Here is a 26106-nt window from a genome sequence, read left to right as displayed (position 1 = left end):
AGAATTCTGGCTATGGTTAAGAGTACTAAAAAGACCAAAGATGGAAAACAAAATGATACAGATTGGGCTCAAAGGATGAAATATCATGCTGTGTATGATAGGACAATGTCCCATCGGCTCTACTAGAAGCTTTCAAGACTCCAATCCACAGGCTACGTTTAAATCTGTGTATTTACAGAAACACACATATACTTTTTTTTTTTTTTTTTTTTTTTTTAAGAACAGAAGGCAGAAGGATTTTTCAATGTTGAAAAAAACAGGTTAGGTAGGATCTAGGATATTTGGTGGTTTAATTTTTATAGAGAAAGGGGACTTTTTTTTTTTTGTCTGGTCACGCCCTACACACTGTGTGATCAACACGAGGAACCTGTTCCATAGCGAGCATGCATTTTGGCCATTTTATTTGGAAATCTAAACACTTTGCAAACCCTCAGGGCTCTATAAAATAAATAAGAACTTACTTAGGCAGAAATAAGACTTTGATAAAGAATCTAACTTTTTTGTTTATATGCAAAAGGTAGGAGTGTATCAGTAGTCATTTTTTTAAAAAATAAATTTGTTGTTTAAAATAATTTTTTAAGGTTTATTTACCTTTGAGAGGCAGAGAGAGACAATGTGAGCCGGGAGGGCCAGAGAGAGAGGGGAGACACAGAATCCAAAGCAGGCTCCAGGCTCCGAGCTGTCAGCACAGAACCTGGCACGGGGCTCAAACTCATGAACTGTGAGATCATGACCTGAGCCGAAGTCGGACGCTTAACCATCTGAGCCATCCGGGCGCCCCTGCAGCCATTCTTTTTAACAAAAGTTGTCGATATTCCCTGAAAATACTCAGAATACCTTGGCAGTATCATTGCACGTGTTGGAAAGCACTGCCATCTGGGAAAAACGGTTCATCAGCCCATCTGAAACTGATGGGTGAATGCCAGGGAAAGTTCCCAGGTCACTGGAGGCACAGAGGGGACCGCCTCCCCAACGCTCAGAGGGCTCCTGACAAACCCACATGACTAGGGCCGGGCTGCTGCTTTCATACCCCAGGGACCCCTCCCCAGTTCACTCTGTTCAGGACCGCACCCAGCATATTCCACCGCAGGCCCTGGAGAAGGCTGGACGTCTGCAAAATTCAGTCATCCTCTATAGTTTTTGCGTGTTGTGGTTCAGACAACGAAACCTCAAGAGGCATCTGCACACCCACGTGCACAGCAGCACTATTCACGACGGCCCGGAGGAGGAAGACATCCCAACATCCCTCCACAGATGAACGGATAAAACGAAATGTTCTCCATACACAGAAGAGAGTATTATTCAGCCTTAGGAAGGAGGGAAGCCCTAGCCCCTGCTACCACGTGCGTGAACTTCAAGGATTCTACGCTAATGAAAATGCATCAGCCACAGAACGACAAATACCGTGCGGTTCCACTCACGTGAGGTGATCAAAGAGTAGAAAGAATTCACAGAGACCGACAGTAAACGGGGGTGCGGGGAGAGAAACGGGGATTTGGCGTGAGAAGCACGCGGGCTTAGGTGCTGCAAGATGAAGAGGTCCTGGAGGCTGGCTGCACAAGGGGGGCACAATGATCGCTGAACTACACGCTGGAAAACGGTGAAGACGCTAAGTTTTATGTGAGGTGTATTTTACAATTAAAAAACAAGACACAACAAAAACCTTAAGCTCTTCTCCCACCGTGGGGACCTTTTCTTCTATTTGCAGCAGGTGGAGGCTGGATACGGCTGTGCCTCATTTCTGTGGCCTGAAAGCATCAGGAGGCGGCTTCCCCTGCTTCTGATTCCAGGAACCGCAGGCCTGCAGGTGTGAGGACAGCCCACGCGTGTGGCCACTCGTGCCTTCTTCTTCGTTCGACAAGACGGCGCCCATGTGAAGGAGATGCAGGCAACAGGACCCCAGAGGTCTCTGCTCCAAGAGGCTCCCAGTCTTGTGGGAGAATCAGGCAGCGAGATGAGCCAAGAGAACAGAGAAACGACGGAACACAGCAAGGGGAGGGCACGCACAGCAGGTGCGCCCCAACACGCCCGGTGGAGGGAACTCCGGAGAAGTGACATTCAAGTCTGGACCGATGAGCAGAGTTTGTCTGGCAAAGGGTAGGGACAGGAACGAGCATTTCGGGCGCAAGCGGCTGTATTTGTTAGGGCCGGGAGGCCAGAGAACACGGCAGGGGGGACCAGGCGAGGCCTGGGGAGGCCTCAATAAGGGGTGAGGCCTCCATCCTAAGCAGAGTGGGGATCTTCTCCACCATGGAAACACTTAACAGAATCAAGTAGAGGGAAGGAAGTAACTATATGATGAAAAGCACAAGGTGATGTGGAAAAAATCACAGGGAGAACTGCCCTTCCCTGCAGAGCAGACAGTGGCTGAATTCTGGAAACCCTGGTGGGCAGGACACCACGCTGGCCAAATGGAGCAGACGTGCAGGTCTGAAAGTCTGGGAGACGTGGGGTTTCGGAAACCACCTGTCGGTGGGACCGCAGGCAGAGGTCCTCCCAGATGAGCTCCCAGGGAGCAGGGAAGGCAGAGATCCACGTGATGGTGGAGTAACCAGAGTCCTGGACCTCGAATGAGGGGCTTGGGGGTTCCCAAAGAGGGCCCCCAAGTCCTGGTGCTCCTCGGGGCTACACCCAGGCCATCGTGGTGTGGAAATCACAAGTGCGGGTTCCACCTGTGCATCAGAAGGAATCAGCACAGGAAACTGAAGGAACACCTCAAGGAAGGAAGGAAGGAAATCAAGGAAGGAAGGAATTTTAAGATGAATGGAGCTAATGGTGTTCTGAAGGCCAGAGACCCATCATATCATGACTTCTTTCTCTACGTAAAACAAATTCAAACGAAGTTCTGTGTGTACAAGTATGGCCTATGTTCTTAGGTGACTATGTCTGGTGGGTTTTTTAATGTTTACTTTTGAGAGAGCGAGAGAGAGAGGGAGAGAGAGAGAGAGAGAGGCGAGAGAGAGAATCCCAAGCAGGCTCTGCATTGTCAGCACAGAGCCCTACGCAGGGCTCAAACCCACAAACCGTGAGATCATGACCTGAGCCTAAGTTGGACGCTCAACTGACTGAGCCACCCGGGCGCCCCCGCAGATGTGTGTTCTTAATTTACTTTCCCGTCAACTGTCTGTCCTAAGCTGCCTGAAAGCCTTTCTTGGAAAGAGGCAAAGCATTAAGTGCGATTTGAAGCAAACAAAACCTATACATGGAACTCCTCGAGGTGACGTTCCCACCTCGGGCTTGGAGGGCCAGGTCTGCCCGTGAAACCACTCACATAGGACAACCCGACAGCGGTTATTCCCGGGGGAGGCAGAGAACACTCCCAACTTCTACCTTAACCTCAACAAAGCCGCACCGTATCCCCCGAGGGGGTATCCCTTTACCCTCATCACAACAAACTTGGGGTTTTTCTGTTTCCCCAGGGCTGACTCCAGCCACTCTAGAAACTTCCACCCCGTTTACAAACCCATCTCCATTTGCTGGCGGTCAGACCAGAACAGAAAGGCTCACCTGCAGCCAGAGCTCCAGATCGCTGCTCCTCAGTAACTACCTATTTTCCTAATCCACTTTAAAATGGCTTGTTTGGGGGAGGGGGGGATTCCAGCACTGGTTAAAGATTTCATGGCTTTTGTGTATAATACCACGAGTGTGTCCCCCTCCCCCCACCTGCCCTAAGCTAATCTACACCCAGGGAGGTACAGCCGTGCAACACGGTTCATCTTCTCTGCCCCAGTCTCGCTGTGATTTTCAAAGTAGAGCCAGGATTATCACCCGTGAGGCTCTCAGCCCTGGCCGTATAGGAGCAAAGACATCGCAGGGGTCACGTGACTTGACTCTATGCCACCCACACTAGCCCTGGGCCGACAGTGGGGAGCAGGGCACGGTCCTTGCCTTCAATTAGACTAGGCTAGACAGGGGCAGTACAGATGCTGGAAGACACCAGAACAGCTGGTCTGCCAGGCAATCAGGGAGGACTTCTTGTGGAGGAAGGGCATGAAGGTCCCCCTCGACCCCGCAGGATGGACAGCACACTGGAAACAGAAGAAGCCAGGCTGGAAGAGAACACACAGACCGGAAGACAGCTTGTGGCACTGCGGGTTTTTATAAAGGGGAAGCAAGACCAAATAACTGTTCATCACAGAATCAATCACGCTTCGTGGAGTAGCGTGTCACAGACGGGGCACGTCTGACGCTGCTGTTCTCGGTAAAGAACGGGGGACACCGTCCTCAAGATTATCAGTCGTTCTATCGCTCAAGACGTTGCGCATCTAGAAATTTGGGCTTTGAACTCATCTGCCTCATCACCTAGACTCAGGCTAGTCTGACTTCTGCAATGTCTTGGGGAAACCAATGAAGAGTTTCTCTTGACCGTGACTCAGTGTTCACGGCCTTGGGAAATCTGAGGTCTACCTGAGCAGGTGTGCAAAGCTAGCTGAAGGGGCTGATCACGGATTCGTAGCGATTCCTCAGTGCTCCAGGAAAATGTCCTTCTTCGATGTGAAGGTTGTGTGGATTTTAAATGGTGATCACCAGCAGTGGGTACAGGCAAGAGCTGCTGTTCTCACAACGTAAATATCTTCCTTTTTCTCTCGTGTTATTTCTTTTGAGATAAATACCCACTTAGGAAATCACCCCGGATCTTTCCGTCTCTTTTGCATCAGTCAAGAGGTGGATTTTCCACCGGATCAGAACCTGAAAATGTGCAGAAATCAGCATTCTGATGACAACTCAAGAGTCCAAGTCTGACTCTCCCCAACACGGAAAAAACAAACGTACGTCAACAGCGTTCAGAATCAGAGGTGTTGTGCAGCGGGAGGGCCTAAGCCGCTCAGGGGGCAGTGCTGCCGCGAGAAGGGCAAGTCCAGTTCTGTGCGTCAGGGAGAGCGGACAGAAACACGGCTGCTTCCAACTCGGGCCCCGTGCAGAGGGAGAAAGGAATCCCAGGAGAAGGTTTTCCAAAGTGTGAGCAATGTGAGCCCGTGTCAGCCAGGCGGGCTCCTCCAGCCACCCCGCGCCCTCAGAGGAAGCCCGGGCAGCCTTCCCGGGCGGGGCCCCCATGAAGTCCTTGGCCTGACCGCGTGGCCACGAGCTCGCTCTCCGGAATCCCGGCGCCTGCGCCTCTGTCAGCCGTGCCCTCGACGGCTGCTCTCTCGACACGGAAGATGAATAGGCAGCGATGCTGAGATGTGGAGCCCCGAGGTCTGAGTTCTATCTCATTATCCCCTCCGTTTTTCTATCAAGGTGCTCCCTAAGGCTCCTATTTAAGTCCACACAACAGGCCGCCCTTCGCCCAGCCCGACCGTGATCCGGCCAAGTGTCACACACCAGACACACGCACCCTATCTCCCCCGAGAAAGTTAGGCAGGGAGGGCTTTTTAAAGGTTTGGAGGTGTACCGATTCTCAGAGACCTGAAAACACCGAGCAGCCTGCCAAGCCTGCCCCCGCACAGTTTAATGTTACGAGTTCGGGGCTGTCTGTAGAGTGCCCAGTGGAGGTGGAGGGGGAGCTAAGCTGGTCAGTTCCGGAGGGAGGGTGGCCACTAGTCCCAGGGGGCCTGGACCCCCGCCAGGTCTCAGCAGGGACAGTCCTGCGGCCTGGGCTAACCTGTGCGGCTGATCACCCCGCGGGAGCATCCACAAACCCAGAGCAGCGTCATTATTTTGGTTGAGCCTTCCGCCTGTTATCTACACCGAGCTGTAGGTTTAATTTAATGACAGGCAGCATCTTGAGAAGGATGAATCAAGCGAACTGGGTTTTCCTGGGCCCCGGGCTTCACACCTGCCCACGTGACTCCCTGATCTCACTCAGCAGCTCCGCCCTTGGGAGTCCAGCTGACTCCATCGGCCTCAGTTTGCTGAGGTTTGGCGGGGGGAGGGGGTACCTCTGGAAACGGAAGTGACCTTGGAAGACACGGTCACCCAACTTTCCACCCAGGGGATTCTTCTTCCAGATTTCCAGGGTGGACACCGGCCGGCCGGGTCCTCGGTGTCCATGGTAACAGGCACGGCCCGGAAGGAATGCCGAAGAACACGGACGTGGGCTCAGAAGGTCCGGGGGCAGGTTCCAACCTGTGTGGAGGCGGGTGGCCCAGGCCCACCGTCGAGCAGCTATGGCCACGCTCAGGCGTGGAGCCGTCGCTCTGCACCTGCGGCCGTCCCCACGCTGGCCAGAGCGCCTCCTCGGCTAGCCGGCCCCCGTCACCGCACCTGCAACGGCTGAGGGCAGCCGGTGCGGGAACCACCCGTCCTGAGGAACAGCGAGACTCACGGTCACTCCCGTCGCCTGTGCCGCACCTCCCACGGCTCCCCGTGACGCAGGCGGTGTAGGGACCCATGGGCGGGAGGCAGTCCAGCTGACGGCTCCTGAGCCTCTGGGGACAAGCCCGAACAGGAGAGGAGGTGTGGCAGCGGGTGAAGTGGGTCCACACTTCACGGAGCGCAGAGCGAGCAAGTCCGGGGCCTGGAGATACTGCTGTGGTCGACTTCCGGGACACTTTCTCAGTCTGGGTTGGGTCAGTCCTTTCCCTGTTCGCGCCTGATCTACAGAGCGACCGTCGCCTCCTATGGTCTGGCCACGCACACGCAACTCCACCCTCTGCTTCTGGACAAGAGGGTCTCTTGTTTAAGGTTTCCAAGGGCAGGAAACAGGGCCGGGGCGAGTGGCTTCCTCTCAATGACTCCCACCTCCAGCACAGAGAAAGCCCACACCATAGGAATGACGGAGCGAGGCCATGCTGTGTGTCAGGGCACCGGGGCTGAGCCTGGGGCTTGGGACGGACAGATCCTTCTAGGGATGATGCCACAACCCTGGGAAGAATAGAGGCCTGGAAGAAGAGCTGACTGGGAAAAGGATGGGAGGGAAGGAAGAGGAATGTGAAGCCTTGAGACCGGTGGGAAATGACACCCTGGGGGCCCCACCCCACAGAGGTCCCTGCTTAATGTCCCTGTGCCTGTAGAACCTGCCCGAGCACCGAGATCGGCAGGCAGTCCTCAGAGACCGGCTTCCAGGAGCTTCCCCAGTAGCTGACCCGTTCCAGACACACGGCGAGCCCGTCGGCCTCACGCCAACCCCACCGAGGGCTGCGGGGCCAGGGGCCCCCAACTCATGACCCGCAGCCTGTGTCCTAAGCCACGGTTTCAAAAAGCTCGTCTTTCCACCGGGATCCCGTAAGCTCGGCCCACAGCTGGGGACCACGCACTGACGGTGTGTTCTGTTGAGGGGCTGCCTTCATTTTCCACCACACCAGCGTGCACAGGACCCCTCCTTGGGGCTCAAACTCGGGGTTCGTGTCTGAAGGACGATCTTCTACGTAAACACTTCCACGGACAGCAGCGTCCTAAGCAAATGGCATCGGCGTCTTTAAGGATCATAACTCACTTCTTCTGGCAGATCTTTTTTTTTTTTTTTTTTTTTTTTTTTTGAGAGAGGGAGAGAGAGAGAATGAGCAGGGGAGGGGCAGAGAGAAGAGGGAGACACAGAGTCCAGAGCAGGCTCCAGGCTCCGAGCTGTCAGCACAGAGCCCGACGTGGGGCTCGAACTCACGAACCGCGAGATCACAACCTGAGCGGAGGTCAAGAGTCAGGCGCTCAACCAACTGGGCCCCGCAGGGGCTCACAATCTGAACTTCTAATGAAATGACTAGGGCCCTCACCATGCTGACCTACTTCCCTTTGAACTCGATTCAGTCCCTTACTCTGCTCCAATCTTCTCTGGGTGCAAGACCCCCATCTGGCTCCCTGGGTTTACCACGATCACCAAGTTGAAGGTGGCTGCTGCTGGAGTCCGGGTCCAGCCTGAGGGGAGCGTGAGCAGCAGACACGCGCACTGTAAGCACACGTCTGTGCCAGTGACGAGGGCCACAGGGCGACACGTGGGTTGCGAAGGGGCCGCTGTGCGGCCCCGCCCGGTACCTGTCTGAATTCCCCATGTTTCGTGCATCCTCAAGCCCGGTGCTCTCAAACCCCCACAGCTCACCCCATTATGGAAGCATCACCTCATTAGAATCCCATGTGCAGAAAAACATGCCAGGTTCCTTTTTGGTAAATAAATTACCTAACCATCGAAAGTCAGGGGTACACGCCAGCAGCTGGCCCGGTGACTCCGCTGCTGAGAAACACTGAATCTTTTAGAAAACTCTGTCTAAATACACCAGATGGTTTAGCCGGGTTCTTTTCCTTTGCTCCCTGAAGAGACGCGGGCTGTAGGCTATGCTATTTCAGCTTAGTGCGGACGCCCTGCTGGGGACCAGTAATAGGGGTGATGGTCAACGGTAATGAAACCCAAAGCCACCAATCTGGGCAGATTTCTCCAGTATTTCACCCACTGGCAGCAGACGCATCCTTGGTGGGTTCCAGCCATAGTACAGCCCGGGGGCAACTGAGAAAGCGGGTGTTACAGCGTGATCAGTTTAACTGGTTATCACTGCCTTCTAGCACCTTTGGCGTTTCCTACGCTAAAATAATGGGGACGTTCTATATGGTCTACAATTTTAAGACTTGAATTTGCGACACATCCCGCGTGCTCCCCAATGTCTTACGAGAAAAAGTCTGGCCTCTGCCCATGGGCGTTCCCTTGATGGGTCTTCCCGTCGTGAGCCAAAGAATGCCAGACTCACTCCACCGTGAGGGATCTGCAGCTCTCTAGCAACTTGGAAGAGAACACCTACCCAGAACTCACTTCCTCTCCAAATTTCCAAAGCTTGGTTGTGACAGTATCAGAGGAGGGTTACAACAAGGGCCGTGCCCTCTCTCCCTGCTCTAGTAATTCAAGTCCATCCCTAGGTGGCCCTGCCCCCTTGGGGGTGGGGGTGGGGCGTGTGTATCTGCATCAATAATTTCAGTTCCCGGGAGACCGGCATTAATGGAATTGCACTTTAAAACGATTGGCTCTCGCTTGCCATGTAATTATAAAACAAAGCCCTGCTGAGCTCCTCTTCCATACTCCGACAACATCCACGCATACACACGTATCGAAGAAAAAAAGGAACTGGCAAACACGGAGGGGCACCACAAGAAGCAGCCCAGGTGGGAATATTTTCGAAGACGGAATGGTGATGACATTTACGGAGAGGCTGGGATGGGCAGGGACATACCGTTGTGACACGTTTCCCCCTCGGCAAGAAGGAGCAGACGTCCCTCTGACCAAGCCTGAGCTTGGCTGGCGAGCGTGAGGTGGCCTGAAATGCTCATCGGTCAGACCCCACTTTTTACTGGTCGGTGAGTCCGCGGCAAGAAGGATATTTGGATTACTCTTCTCTCTCTGACTAACATAAAGCAACTAGGGCAAGAGTCAGACCTCCTGTGCTCCCTGGCAGGGTCTCCAGAAGAAGGGAGCCAGGTAGAGGGCAGCTCCCCAGCGGATGGGGCCGTGCTGGGGAGAGAGGGGCAGACCCAGCACTATCCTGGCGCTCCCATGCAGGCGGGCAGCGGGCTGCAGGAGACGCGGGAATGGTCACGGGCAGGCCTCCTGGGACTGGCACGACGTCCCTCTGATTGGGAGGCCACCCAGAGAAGCAACCTGAATCTATTCCCAAATAAGCCAAAATAAGGCAAGCGCAAGGGAATCCCCTCAGTACAATGAAGGATTTATAGCTCTGGAGTCTTTGGAATGGTTAAAGCATGGGAGGCGTCCCCATCAACTTCAGAAATAAGTCAGAGATGCCTAACGAAACACCCGTTTTTCAACACGCTCCTGAAAAGGTAAAGGCAGAGCTGTAGGACACAAAGGAGAAGAAAGGAATTCACCCCAGGAAGCAAATTAAACAATAAGGATGCCACTCGTTACTTATCCTAGTGGAATATCATAGATACATTACTGTGAAGGTAAACGTTCACCCGCGTGCAGGGTAAAAGCCCTCTGGTTTCCTGCCAGAGGAGAAAAACTGATAACTCTTTCCAGGAGTCTGGCAACATATGCCCAAAAGCCATGAGAGGGCGAGACTCTTCAACTAAGGAAGCCGATTGCTGGGCATCAGGGGGAACACAGGTAAAGGCAAAGAGATGTCAACAGAGGGCACTGATTAGAGTTACTCAAAACGTTAAAAGTAATTCAAAGAAAATGTGTTTGCCACATGTCCGTTTTGGAGACACTGTTAGACCGAAGAGGGCACATCCCCACGACGGATGTCACGTCACCGTCAACAATAGTGGCACACGAGTATATTTGCTGACGTGGGGACGTGCACGTGATCTGTCATCATCTAGGAAGGTGGACCCCAGACAGCGAACACAGGGTGACTGCGCTGGGAGTGTATACCCCAGATGCTAGCAGTCATGCTCCCCAGGTGGCCCTCTGGGAATGATTCTAAATCTTCTTCAATGCCCTTATGTCTAACTTCTGGTTCATAACTGTAATTTTTCAATGCAAAGCTTAACACGGTGATATATCCAAATGAGCTATATAGTCTAATCTCCACACTGACCTACCTCAAGACAGAGAATCATGCAAGATTCATGGCATGTGTTGTTATAGAAATATCATTAGCGCCCCATCTTCAGATTTTATCAAAGCTTTCTAAAGCCTTGCACTTTCCCCCCAAAGTGACATTGATTCTGCTTTTTAATCCGTCTTCTAGAAATCGCCAACATAATGCACTTTACATGAACACATGTAGAAAGGGGGCTCTTACCTTACAATATGTGCTCTTGTCTGACAATAAAAACTGAGTCACGAACTGTGCTTAACTTACTGTTTTTCTCAGCTGCTCAGAGCCGATTCCTGGGTTCCAATGCAATCATTTCCTTTATTCTAGATTTGCAGATACAAGCTCTCTTGTCTCTTTTGCTACCTGCTCTTGTCTTTTTACTTCCATTTAAAATTTCACTTCACCTGTCCCTTTTATTGTAACTCCTCGCAGAATCAGAGAGCCAGAGATCGGCTGTTAGGAAGGGGAAGAGAGAGACATGTGGTCCGATGGAGAGAGCGAGGGGCATTTTCTTTATCTCGTGATGGAGTAGGAGACCCAATACTACTTTAACTTCAAACGGGGGCCAGAGGCCTGACGCTGTGGGGACCCCCAGCCCCCAACACACACACACACACACACACACACACACACACACACACACACACACACGCCCAGCGAGCTGAGTTCTGGGCCTGCTGACCGAGCCAAGGGGCCATACTCACATGTAAACTTGGGTGATAGGTCAGCACGCCGTTGTCACACAGGGTGACGTATTTCTTCTTCCACTCCTTGTTCAAAGATTTGCCGCTTCGCTTCAGCAGCATGCCCTGAAGCAAAAGGAGCCAAATATAAATTCACAAAGTCTTGTGTGACTTTTCTTAAAAAGCAGACAGATAACGTTAAAAATCTGAAACATTCATTTCTCTTATCATCTCAAAATGGAAACTTTACACTTATTTTTCACTTGGCAATTTGGCTTTTCTCCTCTCCTTTACGCACAACACATATGTTCAACCAGTTTGTGTGTGTGCGTGTAGAACTTCACTTTGGGAATCTCATGAGTGCTGCAGAGGGGACCGTTTGTTCAACAAATACGATACCAACCGCCATGAAGCCACCGTGATGTATGTGCCCCACACCCTTCCCATAACTAAGCGCATTTGGAACTAAAGGTATGTTTTATTTATTTACTTATTCATTTATTTAAAAAATTTTTAAACATTTTTATTTAGTTTTGAGACAGAGACAGAGCATGAACGGGGGAGGGTCAGAGAGAGAGGGAGACGCAGAATCTGAAGCAGGCTCCAGGCTCCAAGCTGTCAGCACAGAGCCCGACGCAGGGTTCAAACTCACGGACCATGAGATCATGACCTGAGCCAAAGTTGGACGCTTAACCGACTGAGCCACTCAGGCGCCCCAAGGTATGCTTTAAAAAAGGAAACCTAAGTTCTTTTTTTCTAAAAATAACACATTAACTGAATTCTGAAACTTATGATATTTACAAATAAGCACATTTAAATTTTTTTTTTTTTAATGTTTATCAGAGAGAGAGAGAGAGACAGATCATAAGTGGAGGAGGGGCAGAGAGAGAGGGAGACACAGAATCCAAAGCAGGCTCCAGGCTGAGCTGTCAGCACAGAGCCCAACGCGGGGCTTCAACCATGAACGCAAGATCACGACCTGGGCCCAAGTCGGACACTTAACCCACTGAGCCACCCGGGCTCCCCCAAATCAGAACATTTTGTTTTATAGTTTTTCATTTCGGATTTCTAACTTACTAAAAACAAAATTCCACTTGGAAATTTAGTGGCAGGAATGAATAGAACGATCGTGTATAATCAATCTGCCTTTAATGAAATCGTGTTAGGGCTTCCTGAAAATGATTCGGAATTTGATGCCCTTGCGCTCTGAAGCATGTTTAACGAAGGCTCCCTGGACGACTGAAGGAGCTCCCTCCTGCTTGAACGCTCAGTTCCCCGCGAACCTCCCACGTCTTCTCTTGGCCTCTCTGGGTTGAAAACCGGTGGCCAGCGCTGAGCTCGGCCTTGACTTTGCGCTTTCCCTCCCTGGTGGGGCTTCACGCCCTCCCGGGTCGGACTGTCTCGCCTCGAGCTTCCGCATTGGGACCGTTCGGCTCCTGACCTCGTGGAACAAGGAAGACTGGAGAGTCTCCCGGCTTGCTCTTCCTCCCCAAGGCCACTTTGGAACTCACGGGATGGAAACCACGACTGAGAAGGCCCAAGCATGGTGCGAGTTAATTCACCCGGACCAAGGCCCAAGGCCGGTTCTCGGTATGAAATGGAGTCTCCTAGAAGCAGACGCCCCTGAGTCTCCTGGGGAACTGGGGCCTGCTTCCTCCGACCTCCTAACTGACGCCGCTATCCCCCCAGAGCCACAGCGCAAGAAAAAAATCCAAGAAACTATCACGTAAGCACTTTTAGGCGATAATTAGGTTCGAGCTCCAAATAATTCCCGATACTGTGACAATACTGCTTTGTCTCTGAAATTTCACCACCGTGATGGATGCTGAGCCAGCTGGGGGGTCCGGACACTGGTTAAACGTCGTTTCTGGAGGAAAGTACTCCTAAGGTTGAAGAAACGCACAAGGGAACCTTGCTGGAAGGTCATTTCTTTGCGGGTTCTTCTTATTTGAAGAAAACACAAGGCAAAGCTCAACGTACCTTGATTTCTTAGACCCTACGGAAAACCAACCTAATCCAAATATGGCACGGAGGTCAGCAAACAGAAGCCGGATGCTGGTGACAAACCAGGGCGATTCAGGTCCCACTGCACAGTAAGCACCAGGCAGAGGGCAAGTCACTATTAGTGACTCGACGGTCAACAAGCCATCACTTAAAATCATTAAATTTCCCTCTCCGGTGGATTTCTCAGATTTTTAAACTTAGCTCAACAGAACTTTACAGAGACTCTCCTGTGGGCTCACGGTTTCCCAATGCCCGTTTGAGATGTAATTCTAATACCAGGCGCAGGGGTCACCTCGGTGTCACTGGTAGCTGAGAGCGGTTCTGGGCTTCAGCGAGCTCTGGCCCGCCCCACGCGGACAAAGACAGAGAGGCACCCCATCCCCGGGGCTCCGTGCACACGGACCCCACCGCTCCTGGCCAGCTTGTGGTACTTTCGTGAGCAGATCCTACACGCACGATTATCCTCTCCCCAGTGAGGGCTGTCGGGACTTCCTCCTAAGGGGGTAAAGGGAAATAGTCCAACCAGGAGGTGACGAGAAGAGATGACATCGTCGGGGAACTACCCCAGGTGGACTGATCTTGGGGCTGGGAAAGCTAGAAAACGCACGTCTCGACAATCTTAAATAAATTCTACGGTCCACCTTGCAGGGTAATCCTCTCTGCCTACGGTTCAAATGCTGCAGGAGTCAGCAGGGCTGAAGAACACCCCGGCGTCCGAGGAGCCGTGCCTCTGTCCTCCGGCCTGGGCCCCGGCTGGGTTCACTGCCCGGCCCCCCGGGATTTCTGTGGTGACAAAGCCGCCCGTCCGTCCCGCTGCCCCCAAGTTAGGGCCCGCCAGCCCTGGACTGTGTGAGCCTCCACGTTTAGCCAGAACACTGGAGGGGCTGGTCGCCGCACCCCACCTCTCTGCGACTGTCAGCAAGGGCCCATCCTAAGAGGCGCCAAGAGACACGCGCTCTCCGATGAGCAGCCAAGGAGGCTGCAAGGCGAGGCTTTGTAATCAGAGGCTCGATCGGACGACGAATGACAAGGCACTGCAAACAGCTTCAGTGGATCAAAAGCACGTTTTCTCTCAGTTTCTCCCCCTTCCTTTTTTTTTTTTCTTTTTCCTGACAATTCCAAACACTGATTTTTTAAGAGCATTTGTGCCAAGGGAAAAAATCAGGGCATTTCGGAGTCTAAACAGACACCAGAAGTTAAACCACTCGATCCTGAGTCCGCTAGACTACTATTTTGCACGATCCGGGTCCGGAGTCACCCAGTCCTGCCTGGACAGCACTGTGCCAGGGGGCCGGTGGGTCTGGACAGCTGGGGCTGGCAGAGGAGTCGTCTGTTTCCAGGGGGAAGCGGGGGGGTGAGGCCGAGCCTGGTTCTGGGCCCTGCAGCTACACGAGACGGGGGGTCCCCCTTCAGTTGCAGTCCTGCCCTCACTTGCAGGAACCAAGGGGAGCCACCCACAAAGTCCCAGCGACAGACCCCACCCACCACGTGCCTACACACCAGGAACGCCTTCTTAGTCCCAGACTCTTCGAGAAGCAAAAGGTCCCGGTGGCTCTACCAGTGTGGGGCCTCCTCTGAACACGGCGCCCACCAACGTGCCCAAGAAAAGACTGCAAACCCACCGTGCACCTTTGGGATGGAGTTCTACGCACAGGAAACAAGCACTACTCCCAGCAGCCCCCTCGCAGCATCAGGCTGAGCCCCTCAGGCTTCACCTCTTAGCTTCGGCCGTCCCAAACTTACACACTGTCCACCGAAGTACCAAGAAGATGGAAAATCTAAAAAGAGTTCATTTTCAGCTGTTAAAGGACACAACACCATGGTCTCACCAGCCAGAAGAGGCCAGAGGCCAGAAGGCTCTCTGCCAGAGCCACACGGGGGACAGTCCTCGTCAGCCAGTGCAAACCAAACGGTCCTTATGATCCTAAGCCTCTTTGACGCTGTGTGACCCAGGGCAAAACCGCACGGGCGAAGGTCAAGATGCACACCTGGTCTTTAGATGCTACTTTTGCACCCACAAAAACCGCCTCTTACCTAAGACCGCTTCTCACTGGCCAGCTATCACGCTGTAGACATCAGTTACAGTTACTGTTTCATTTGACCTTTATGTGGCTTATGCATCTGTTTTTAAAATTTTCAGCTTCCGGACACCTGGTGGCTCAGTCGGGTGAGCGTCCGACTTCGGCTCGGGTCACGATCTCGCCGTCCGTGAGTTCAGGCCCCGCGACGGGCTCTGTGCGGACGGCTCGGAGCCCGGAGCCCGCTTTGGATTCTGTGTCTCCCTCCCTCTGCCCGTGCCCCGCTCATGCTGTGTCTCTTTCTCTCAAGAGTAAATAAACATTCACTTAAAAAAAATTTTTTTTGTTTAATTTTCACTTTCAAAACAGTACTGGGCTGCGAGCCAGGTGTTGCTCTAAGGGCCTTACAAGTATTAACCCACCGAAAGCTCACACCCTGATGCAAGTAGTTGCTATGATTATCCCCATTTTACAGATGAGGCCAATGAGGCACAGAGACTTTCTGTAACCTCCCTATACAGCTGGCATGGCGGCCGGTCTCCAAAGATGGCTCCCAACACACTGCTTCTAGGTACACGTGCCCCCGTGAGAATCACCCCACCCCGACTCGGGGATGCCTGAGCCTCACTTTAACCAAGAGAATTGGTAGGGACGCGATCTACACTGGTTTTGCACGTTCACCAATCTTGGCAGCTTGCAGCTTCTGTTGTGGGGAGGTCGGGGACGGGAGCCACGCTGTGCCCTGTTGTGGTCCTGAGCCATGAAGTTATGAGAAGTAATGATGGTTTTCTCAAATCGGTAAGTTTTGGGGCAGATTCTTAGGCAACGACAGATAAGAAGCACAGACTTAGTACCTTCTACTGCTTTGATAAAATCCACAAACACGTGGCACTGGCTCAGAACCAGGCAGTTGGCTGAGGCTGGCAGGAACAGAACAGCTATTCACAGAGGCTACAAGGACAGGAAGGGAAATGCTACCGGAGTTTGCCTAAAGGGTGCCCAAGCTGGGCACTGGCCGAGCCAACAGCAGACCTGCTCCCTGCAGGAACGTGGAGCACAGCCGGGGTGCCTGGGGAGCACGGAGCCGGGAGAGGACATTTCCGAGCAGAACGTGCCCACTGTGTTACTGGTTCTGATGAACCTGGGGGTAGCGGGGAATCAAGGCTGCTTAAGGCAGGTTTTCGGTAGAATTAGAGAAAATACTCCCGATTTAAACACCAACAGGAGGAAAATTGTTTCTTACTCCCGGCTTCTTCTGCCAGCAGAAAACTCAGGGTAAGAACTCGCCTCAGAACAAAGATCTAACCCAGGGGATGCCAGGAGATGTGATCTCTGAATGAAGACCCAGCAACGTTGCGGCCGTCGGACCCCCATCTCAAGAACTCTAAGACTTAAGGCAGGGCCTCTCAGACCCTTCCAATTAGAGAGCACGTGTGGACCACAGACAAGGATCTGTGGGTTGGCTTTTGTCTAATGGAATAAATTACAATTTGATACAAAGGACACCCACAAGGATTTTAAAGGAATTGTACCAGGTTAGACTACAAGGCATAGAGACAAAGTCTGAAATGAAAAAAGAGTCCCCTGACCCTCAAACTAAGACCAGCAGGAGGCAGGCTGAAAAGCCACACAGCTGCAAAAAAACAGGCCATTTCTTACGGAAAAGGAAGGTCGGCTGAGACAGCAGAGCCCCGGACCCAGTAGGAGGCCCCAGGGGGAGAACACACACCCTGTAGCCAGAGCAGGGTGATCAGCAGTATGTGCCGGCTGCGTTCAGAGCCGCTACGGATCAGTAACCGCTACGGGCGTCCAGCCTCTGTCCTCCTTTTTGGATGAAAGGGCACCTCCTTCAGCTCTGTCTTGTGTCAGCACTGGGTAGATGTGAACGTGTGCACGTGTGTGGGGGGCATCTTGTCTCTGGAGTCCCCAGGTCTTCAGATGGCAAGGATCGTATCCAAAGAGCCTCCTCCTCCCCTGATGAAAATGACAACCCCAAACTTCGAGCCTGAGCCAGAGGCCGTGGTGGGATGAGAGGTTTGCGAATCCAGGGGCAGCGTGAAGGTGCCTTGCACGTGGGAGGGCAGACTGAACTCGCTGGTCTCCAAAGATGACCCTCAAAAAACTGCTGCGGTGTGGTCCCCGGGCCTTCTGACTCAATTCAACCAGCAGAATGTGGTGCAAATTATTCTGGGCCCGTTCCGGCCAAAGCCTTCAGAAAATCTGGCAGCTCCTGTTTTTACTTGCTTGGGAGCCCCGGGTTGGCCTGGTAAGAATTCAGACTATCCTGCCTGGGAGGCTGGCAAGAGGGAGACCTTGAGGCTACGGGGAGGAAAAGCCGAGGTCCCAGCTGCAAGACTGCCCCTGAGCTGTTGGCTCCGTGCCCAGACCTCTGAGCCACGTTTGGTGAGGCACCAAAGAAGTCAGCGAAGAAACGATCTTGGCCGAAAGCACCCGTGGGGCAGGGACGTCCCCTTTATGCCTGGCACAAATTCCTGACCCACAGGAGCCTGAGAAATAATAAAATGGTTATGGTTTTAAACAAACCGCTATGATTTGGGTTAACTGCCCGAGTAGGGGACCAGCGTGGTAGGAAGAGCCAGGAGCAGCGGTCTATATACCTGTGACCCCAATGCCAGGCTGCCCTCCCAGACCGATTTTAAAGCTTCGATCTCTTCTACTTGTTTGCATAGTAAGCAACGGAAGGGCTTTGTGACCGCTCAAACGTTCCTGTCATCTTATGTGGAAATGTCACGTGTTGATCTAATTGCCACCACCTAATTAATTTGCTGGCGCATCAGAAAGACTGTGGTTTTGATGATCTACGGTCAGAAGACCAGGATTCCAGGCAGGCACTTCCTGCTTTTTTTTTTTTTTTTTTTTTTTTTGCTCAAGGAACTTTTCCTGTGGTGGAGCAAAGGGTAGAATTGTCTTTTGGCCGCAATCTCTTTATTAGTCACGTGTATTGTCTGCCACGTCCCAAGAGGTCACTGAAAGCCAAAAGCAACGTTAAGCGTACAAGCTTTAAATAACTTACAAAGTTAACGTAATGAACGCAAGTGCTGTCTGAAATCCATCCCTCGTGTTTGCCGCAGCCCCGAGCTGGGATAAGACACCACTGATAAATTTATATTAAAACTCTGCTCGATCGCAATTATTTACCAACAAAGATTTACTGACTGCATTAGAGACTGGGGGTCTTAGCCAGGCACATCGGTCTTTGTTTCAAGTCCGAGGGGCGGGTGGCGCTGGGGTCTGTTAGCACAGAGTTCATCATGACACGGGGGGACATTTAATGGCCGGGGTCCCACGTGGCAAGGGGGCATTAGCCGGCTGCAGGCTGCTCCGTGGGAAGATCAGACCACATTTTCTCCCGAGGTGGCATTTCTCTACCTGTGTGAACAGCGGCTGGAGGCCACGCACGCATCTGTGACTGAACATGGAGGGGAGCGTGTGCCTGACCTCGCAGTGACATGCATGGAATTATCCTGCTGCACTGAGGCGGGTCCCGACAGCTTCCTAAATTACCAAGTTTAAAAACGCAAGTTTTTCCACCCGCGTTCAGAAAGGTTTAATGTTTCTATACTTCCAAAAAAAAAAAAAAAAAAAAAAAAAGTGACGTTCGAGTACTTCTTTGGTTCTGTAACGAACACCTGTTACGGTTCCTCCGTGTTTTATGATTCACCTTCTTAACAGTGCTGAACAAATTCACATTATAGCAGGTAAAGCTTTCAACGTACTTCTGAAACGTTGCAGAGAAACACTGGTGTAACGGAGACCCACTGAGTGTGAACGCCAATCGCTCAGTCTTCACATTTGTGTTTTTTACTTTGATTCTAGTTGAGATTCTTTTTTCCCTGTAACGTGCATTAAACTTGTGGCTTATTTAAGATAACTGACTTAACAACAACAACAACAACAAAACACCTAGAAGGGCTCCTGGCTGGCTCAGCCGGTGGAGCACGCGACTCTTGATCTCAGGGTTGTGACTTCGAGCCCCACGCTGGGCATAGAGCTCACTAAACATCGAACCACCTAGAAAACTGTATCTGGGTGGGTGGAAGGTGGACGGAATTTCATCTTTAGACCGAGGATAGCACAGGGGTGGTACCAGGAGCAGGGACATTCTTCCTCCACGTCAAAGGCTCCCTGCTGTCCCTCCTAATACCTAGCTACTCTTCCAGAATGAAAACTTACCTGTCCTGCCCCCGCTCTCCCCTTATGCTAAGCTGTCCCTCGCAAACAGCAAATGCACACTGTCTGAGAGTGTGCCTGGACCCAGACGAGTGGAAAGTCACACACGTAGCACCTGATGTGATGGTAAAGTCTCCCCAGGCCTCACCCCTGCGGCCCCCCATCACCGACACACGGGCCTAGCACTGATGGCCGCAAAGTCTGCATCATGATGGGGGACCCTGACCCCTCTGTGCACTGCTGTTCGACAGGATCTCCCAGTCCAGGGCACTCGAACATGGGCCGTCGGTACTGGGAATCCCATAGGACCCGGGGCTTGCAAAGTCTGGCCTGTGGGCCACATCTAACCTTCTGCCTCTTTTTGCAAATGAGCTCTAATGGGAACAAGGCTACCTCCACTCGCAGGTGTGGCTGCCTTCACCTGGCCAAGCTCAGGGCTTGCAGAAAAGCCCCAAGTGCTTGCTCTCTGGCCCTTTACAGAAAAAGGGTGTGGAGCCCAGCCCCAGGGCACGAAACTGCGAAAGCAGCCAACGGGGGTCACTTGGAATTACAACTGCAAATTCTCTTCTCCCTGAAACACCCTCCTTGCTTCGTCCCCTTCCTCCCTACCGTCCAGGTGAACACGCCCCACCCTTCAGCCCTGAGGCGCGGGTCCTGGGTCCCGGGCTTCCATAACCTCTACTGAAACCAGCGTCACCCAGACCCTTAGATGCTGGCTGTTATGAGCTGAACTTCATGTGTGGAAGCCCACCATGCTTCATGATATGACCGCGTGTGGAGACAGCATCTTTAAAAAGGTAACTAAGGTTAAATGGGGCCGTGAGGACGGGCCCTAATCCAGTATGGTTAGTGTCCACAGGAGAAGAAGGGGGGAGTCCCTACAGCTCCCAAGGGAGTCTTGCTTTTCAGTCCCAACTCAGGATGTCCTTCCCCGAGGGTCTATGAGGTGCCTCTAACCCCTGGTCCCCAAACAGATGGGACACATGGGTCAGGTCCCCCCAGTGCCTGGGAGTTCTATGGGGGGCTGGGCCGTCCGTGCCGGCGTGGGCTCCCAGATTCCCTTCTCAGTACCCACGTATGGTTAGTCCCCATAATACTTAGCCGAATTTACAAGCCAGCCCTAGTTTTAGGACGCCTCCAAAAATCTAAAGTGTCCCCAAACATGCAAGCAGTTAAAAACCAAAAATTAAAACGTGGGGAAAGAGTAACATCTTTGCCATTCAATTAAAACGCTGTCAAGTTAAACCTGGACGAGTGAGAAGAGGGTTTAAGAGAAAAAAAGCGAGCGTGGCAAACATGACAAGACGCCAGACACGCCACAGGTCAGAACAGCTTGTCGTTCAAGGTGTAGAAAACGCTGATCTTGGGTGACAGCAGGAAATCAATAACATAATCATTCACCGCATGCAGGAAAATACTCCCAATTAACCGGTCTCCCCAGATTCTCCTCAAATGGAAAACTTGCAGCAAATCCACAGACACGATGCCTGGATGAGAGCCTGGGCGGGAGGAGACGGACCAATTTGGCCAGCACAGGGGAGCTCGGCCACAATTAGACCATCTTAACTTTCTTCCCAGTTTCAAGTGTTTCCATAGAAACAACAGGAAGGATCTCCCCCCCCCCCCGCCCCCCCAGCTGAATTTTTGTTTGTTTGCTTTTTTCGTAATATTTGTGCCCCTTTCTCTCCTCCGGAGGATCTATTATCCCACAAATGGAGGCTTTTCTCCCAGCTTGTTCTTGCCGGGAAGGCGTGGGGGAGGGGGCGGAGGAGCCGGTTCTGGATCTCTAACCAGCTCCCTGGTGACCCCCTCCCCTCGCTGGTTAGTAATATTCCCGTTATTCTGCCAGGCTGTAGGGTACAAAGGGTTACCCTGTAATTGAGCTGTCAGCATCTCCGACAATCCTAGAAAGCCCCGATTATGCACGGCAGGGTTAGTGCCACACTTGTTATTGTGGATGCCCTATTTGTGAAACCCAAGCCTGCGCCACACACAGGTCAGCTCACCCGCGCGACCTTGCTGTCATTAGCCGCGTCCATTCCTACCTCACTGCTGAGAAAATCACACGGCGCGGGCTTCAAAGCGCCGGCCCGGACTGGATTCGACCAGGAGCTAATCACCCACAAATCCAGCTCAAATGGCAATAATTGGCTAAACCGATCCCCTCTCCAGAGCTCAGCAGTAATTTGGGATAATAAAGAAAGGAATTATTCAGCTAACTGCCCCGAAATGGATGCTTTGTGACCGACACACTTCACATTTTAATAATGATGGACACGGAATCCGATTTAATACCGTGTCCACGGAGTAACAAAACGGCAAAGCGGGGAAAAAAGTTTGTTGGGTTTCTCCCCTTCTGGGCCCCGCGTCGGCCGTGGGGCCGCGGAGGTTTCCGCCTCACGTTGGCTCTGGCTGGAATTCTGAAGTCCCAAAGAGAGAACCAAACGGATTCTCCACGTGGGCGGGGAAAAAACCCGCCGAAGCCGCCCGTGTTGGGCCCCCCGCGACCACCACCATCACAAAACACCTCCCTCGGCCACAGAAAAGGAGAGGCCGCTAAGAAAGGAACGTGTTTGCACCGCGACTGACAGATCCCTTCTTGATTTTTCCAGTTAATATTATCTCTTGATCACCTCGTTTTTCTTGCCTTTCAAACCTGCCCCTTCCTGTCACCAGGTTTTCAGCAGCAGGGATGACGGTATCTGCACTTAATGGCTGCGGGGGGACATCCCCGACACCGGCCGGAGTGTGGGGGGCTCCCTGGGGCTCCACGGGGCACAGCCACTCGACCCCCTGGGTGGCGGCCTCTCCTCCCGCCCCGATGGGCCCTGGGGGCCAGCACGCCACTGCCTGCGAGTGGCTCTGTGCAGCCGGGGGGTTCTGTTTTAGCTAAAAAAAGAAAAGAAAAGAAAAGAGAAGAAGCTGAACTCCATCACCTGCCCAGGAAGCCAGGGCACCCGCCCCTTCGAGGCAGTCCCAGCGAGGCTAGGGACGGAGGGGCCCGATGCCTTCCGGCCACGGTGGGCATTTCACAAAACCCGGTGTGCGCACCTGCATGGGGACACGGGGGCACCGCAGAGAGGGACTCCCGTAAAGCCTGCAGCTGCTTCTTTGTTCGAGCCAACGATCCCTGAGCCACCGTCTCCACACACGCTGCACAGGCTCTGGCAACTGTCCGTTCACGTCCATCCGAGGGCCAGGCTTGTGCGCTGAAGTCGGGCGGAATGAGAGTCAAAAGCCGACATGTCAGGTGAGCTGTGGAGACTTCACGTCCACAGAAGCTATCTGGAAGTTCTCTGCACGGGAGATCCGTCCACCGACGACTGCGGATACTCTGTTCTTCCTGGGAACGCACCTGTTCCTGCTCCAAGTTTCTCTCCTGTGTTTCTGCCACTTACTCAGCCACCTGACTCTCAACGGCTGCCACCCTCGGAGCTTAATTCTCTCGACCGGTTACTCTGTTGCCCTGCAAAGCCTCACCATGAGTGCCCACAGCACGACCTGGTGTCCCACAGCCAGTGCGATCTCAGCCCAGAACACCCTCCTCCTCGGCTGGTGCCTCCCTGTCGGCGTCAGCGACCTCTCACTCTGGACCAGCTCCATTCTGAGGGCCACCGCAAGCCCCACGTGACAACCAGATTCCACCCATGGTCAGTTCTGACCGACATACCCACTCCCGAAAGCTTAGTAAGAGAAAAAGATAACTTTTTATGTCGATGACACGTTGAATCAATTTTGGATATGTTTGCTTATAATAACACATTACAACTTCACTTTTTTTTTTCACTCTTTCTTTTAATTTTTTTTTCAATGTTTATTTATTTTTGGGACAGAGAGAGACAGAGCATGAACGGGGGAGGGGCAGAGAGAGAGGGAGACACAGAATCGGAAACAGGCTCCAGGCTCTGAGCCATCAGCCCAGAGCCCGACGCGGGGCTCGAACTCCCGGACCGCGAGATCGTGACCTGGCTGAAGTCGGACGCTTAACCGACTGTGCCACCCAGGCGCCCCTTTTTTTTTTTTTCACTCTTAAAGTTTATTTATTTATCTTGAGAGGGAGAGAGAGTGTGCACGAGTAGGGGAGGGGCAGAGAGACAGAGGGAGAGAGAGAATCCCAAGCAGGCTCCGCACCATCAGCGTGGAGACGGACGTGGGGCTCCAACTCACAAACTGTGAGATCATGACCAGAGCCGAGATCAAGAGATCAAGATCAAGGGTGCTTAATGGGCTGAGTCACCCAGGTGCCCCTTGTTTTTGCTCTAACGTGGCTGCTGAAAGAAAATTAAAATAGAAATGGGGCACGTGGTTCACATTCTGTTTCTGTCGGGCAATGCTGTCCAGACGGTGCCAGCCATTCGTTTCTGTCTCGCTCGCGGAGCGACCGCAGGGGCCACTCTCGTCTTGCCCATTTGTTTCCTGCCACCTGGCAAATAGCAAGTGATCAAGATATGCCCGCTGAATGAACGCACAAGTAGCTGAAGGGGTAGAACCATTAGCACGAGCGAGGAAAGGTTCCGTGGAGATTAGATAACTGTGCAAGGCAACATGACCAGGGAGCGGCAAAGCCCGACTCCGAATCCACGTCGTCTGCGGGGCTCCACCGGCACACCTGTTGTCGCCACGCGCGTATGCCCTGCACTGGGTGGGAAAACGGGTCGGAGGTGACACGCTCATCGACGATCTCATCAGAGACCAAAGCAATACAGTCTTACTGCCCACACCCGAAGTGTAAACCACGACTTTGCACGTGGGGAGGCTTGCCGAGAAACACTGCCCAGGGTGTGGCCCTCAGGATTCTTCCCTTATGGAAATTAAGATGTGGCCGTAGGGAGTGGAAGGCAGTTCAAGCCTAGGACGGAATTTCTACTGCAGAAACCAGAGGAGGGAAGGATTCGTTTTTCCTCCTGGTCAAGGACAAGAGCGAGGTTTGTGCCAACAGCCGTGTTTCGATTTCAGGCCAGTCCTTACCCAGGGATGGCGTCCCCTTGGCATACGGGCTCCCACTTCCCTCGCCTGGACTGCTGGCACGTGGCACTTCCATGAAGAGCCTCAGAAGCTGTCAACGCAGTGCTCCCGGTGGCCTCTACTGTCTGTCCCCACTGGCACGGACAACGAGTCCCACGGCGGTCCCTGAGAATGCCAAGCCCCAACCTGCAGAAACTCCCGTGGGCGTATGAGTAGCACAAACATCTCCTTCTGCGGCCAGTCCGATCACAACAACGAGATGATGACCCCCACTGCTGCGGCTACTTGGTTTCTGGGAGAGTCAATGCTATCACCAACGGACTGGAAACTCTTTAAACAACAAAAAAAAGAGACTGTGCGTCTGGAAAAACAAATCCAGTCAGTGTCCTGCCCTGGGGCTGTCTGTCCATGGAGCTATCGCCAGGACAGCAGGGTCCCTGGTGGTCCAAATACGCTACGCGGCTGGTTTCCTCTTTGAGACGGCCCCCCGCCAGGTGCTCGGTCCCCAGGATGTCCCAGCTGGAGGGGGCATCCGTGCTCATGATGTTCTGCCTAAAGGAGTGAGTTCGAGCAAGGAACAGGGCAGGGTTCAAAATGTTTCTGTTCCCCCAGAAGGTCCGTTTTAAGTTGTGCCAACGGCACAGGTGTCAGGGAGAACTTTTCTACAGATTCCAGGGTCTTCCCCGCCCCTTCCACTTGAGGAGATGACAGGCTGACGGAAGCCGTGATAAAATGGGCACGTACGTCTGTGCTCACGAACACGGACCTACACAGACACGGGTGGAGAAGGTAAAGGGTCATCCCCAGAGTCATTCTCTCGCTGAGTAAGAACGAGCGTTGCTGCCAGACCAGCAGCTGCCCACCAGGGACCCCGGTGGGTCTTTTCACAGACAACAAACCCGGCCGGCCTGTCGGCATGCCTCTGCAGCCAAGGAGAGGGGAGACAGGTGGCGGCACGCCCTCCCGAGCCACCGGCAGGGGCCGCACCCCCCGAGCCACAGGCGGGGGCCGCCCACCCCCCGGCCACAGGCGGGGGCCGCATTCCCCTGGGCCACAGGCGGGGGCCGCACCCCCCGGGCCACAGGCGGGGGCTGCACACCCTGGGCCACAGGGCAGGGGCCGCACCCCCTGGGCCACAGGCAGGGCCACCCCCCCAGCCACAGGCGGGGGCCGCCCTGCCAAATGTACGTAGTGTATCGGGGTGACAGAGGCGACGCGGAACATGGGCGGCCCGGATGTGCTTCCCTTCTACCAAATGTCCCCCGCGAGCGTCGCCTCTGTGCCAGCTCCGAGGCCGCGACAAAGGCAGACTGCTGCTGCCACAGACAAGGGAGACCCGCCCCAACCAGGCAGCAAAATCAAACAGTGCCTGTGACGGCTTACCAAGAGAAAACGGCTGAACCCAACTGCTCAGCACTGGCCAAAAATGCAGCAAGGGAAGTGGGCCCACAGAGCACACCGCAGCTGCTTACTCCACTCCCAAGTCCTCAGAGGTCGCAATTTCAAATTCGTGACGGGACGAAGCAGCGTCCAACAGATCGGATTCATCGCGTTCAAAAAGAAATTACTCCAGGGGTCCCACTAGAGAAGTTGACTGTTAATCAGGACAATCCAATGATGAAACACTGCAAACATTGTGTCAGCATGTTAAAAATGGCCTCGTTGTTTCGATATAAGAATCACTTAGTACATACTATATATAAAGTGTTGTATTTCATGCCCCATTTGCTGTAACATATTAGTGGGTGCAGATACTGGGGAGGGGGGTCTCCAGTGGAAGAACAGCCCTTGGAGTTGCAGATGGCTATCCGCGGGTACAGAGAT

General features: G+C 53.1%; 1 protein-coding gene across 20 annotated transcripts in view; it reads right to left on the bottom strand.

Annotated features, from left to right (window-relative positions):
* The window catches only part of AGAP1 (ArfGAP with GTPase domain, ankyrin repeat and PH domain 1), a 553911-nt gene that overhangs the window by 200236 nt on the left and 327569 nt on the right, over positions 1–26106 (bottom strand). For all 20 annotated transcript variants that reach the window (XR_006713257.1, XM_045481824.1, XM_045481825.1 and 17 more), the window contains one exon: positions 11126–11230. Coding sequence is in view for 19 of the 20 variants with exons in the window: in XM_045481824.1 (XP_045337780.1) it covers positions 11126–11230 (105 nt within the window). In the remaining variant the exon portion in view is untranslated. The remainder of the gene's footprint in view (positions 1–11125; positions 11231–26106) is intronic.

Source organism: Leopardus geoffroyi, chromosome C1 (genome assembly GCF_018350155.1).
Source record: "Leopardus geoffroyi isolate Oge1 chromosome C1, O.geoffroyi_Oge1_pat1.0, whole genome shotgun sequence".
Lineage (NCBI taxonomy): Eukaryota > Metazoa > Chordata > Mammalia > Carnivora > Felidae > Leopardus > Leopardus geoffroyi.
Note: the sequence above shows the minus strand (reverse complement) of the source record. Positions and strands in the feature narration are given on the sequence as shown.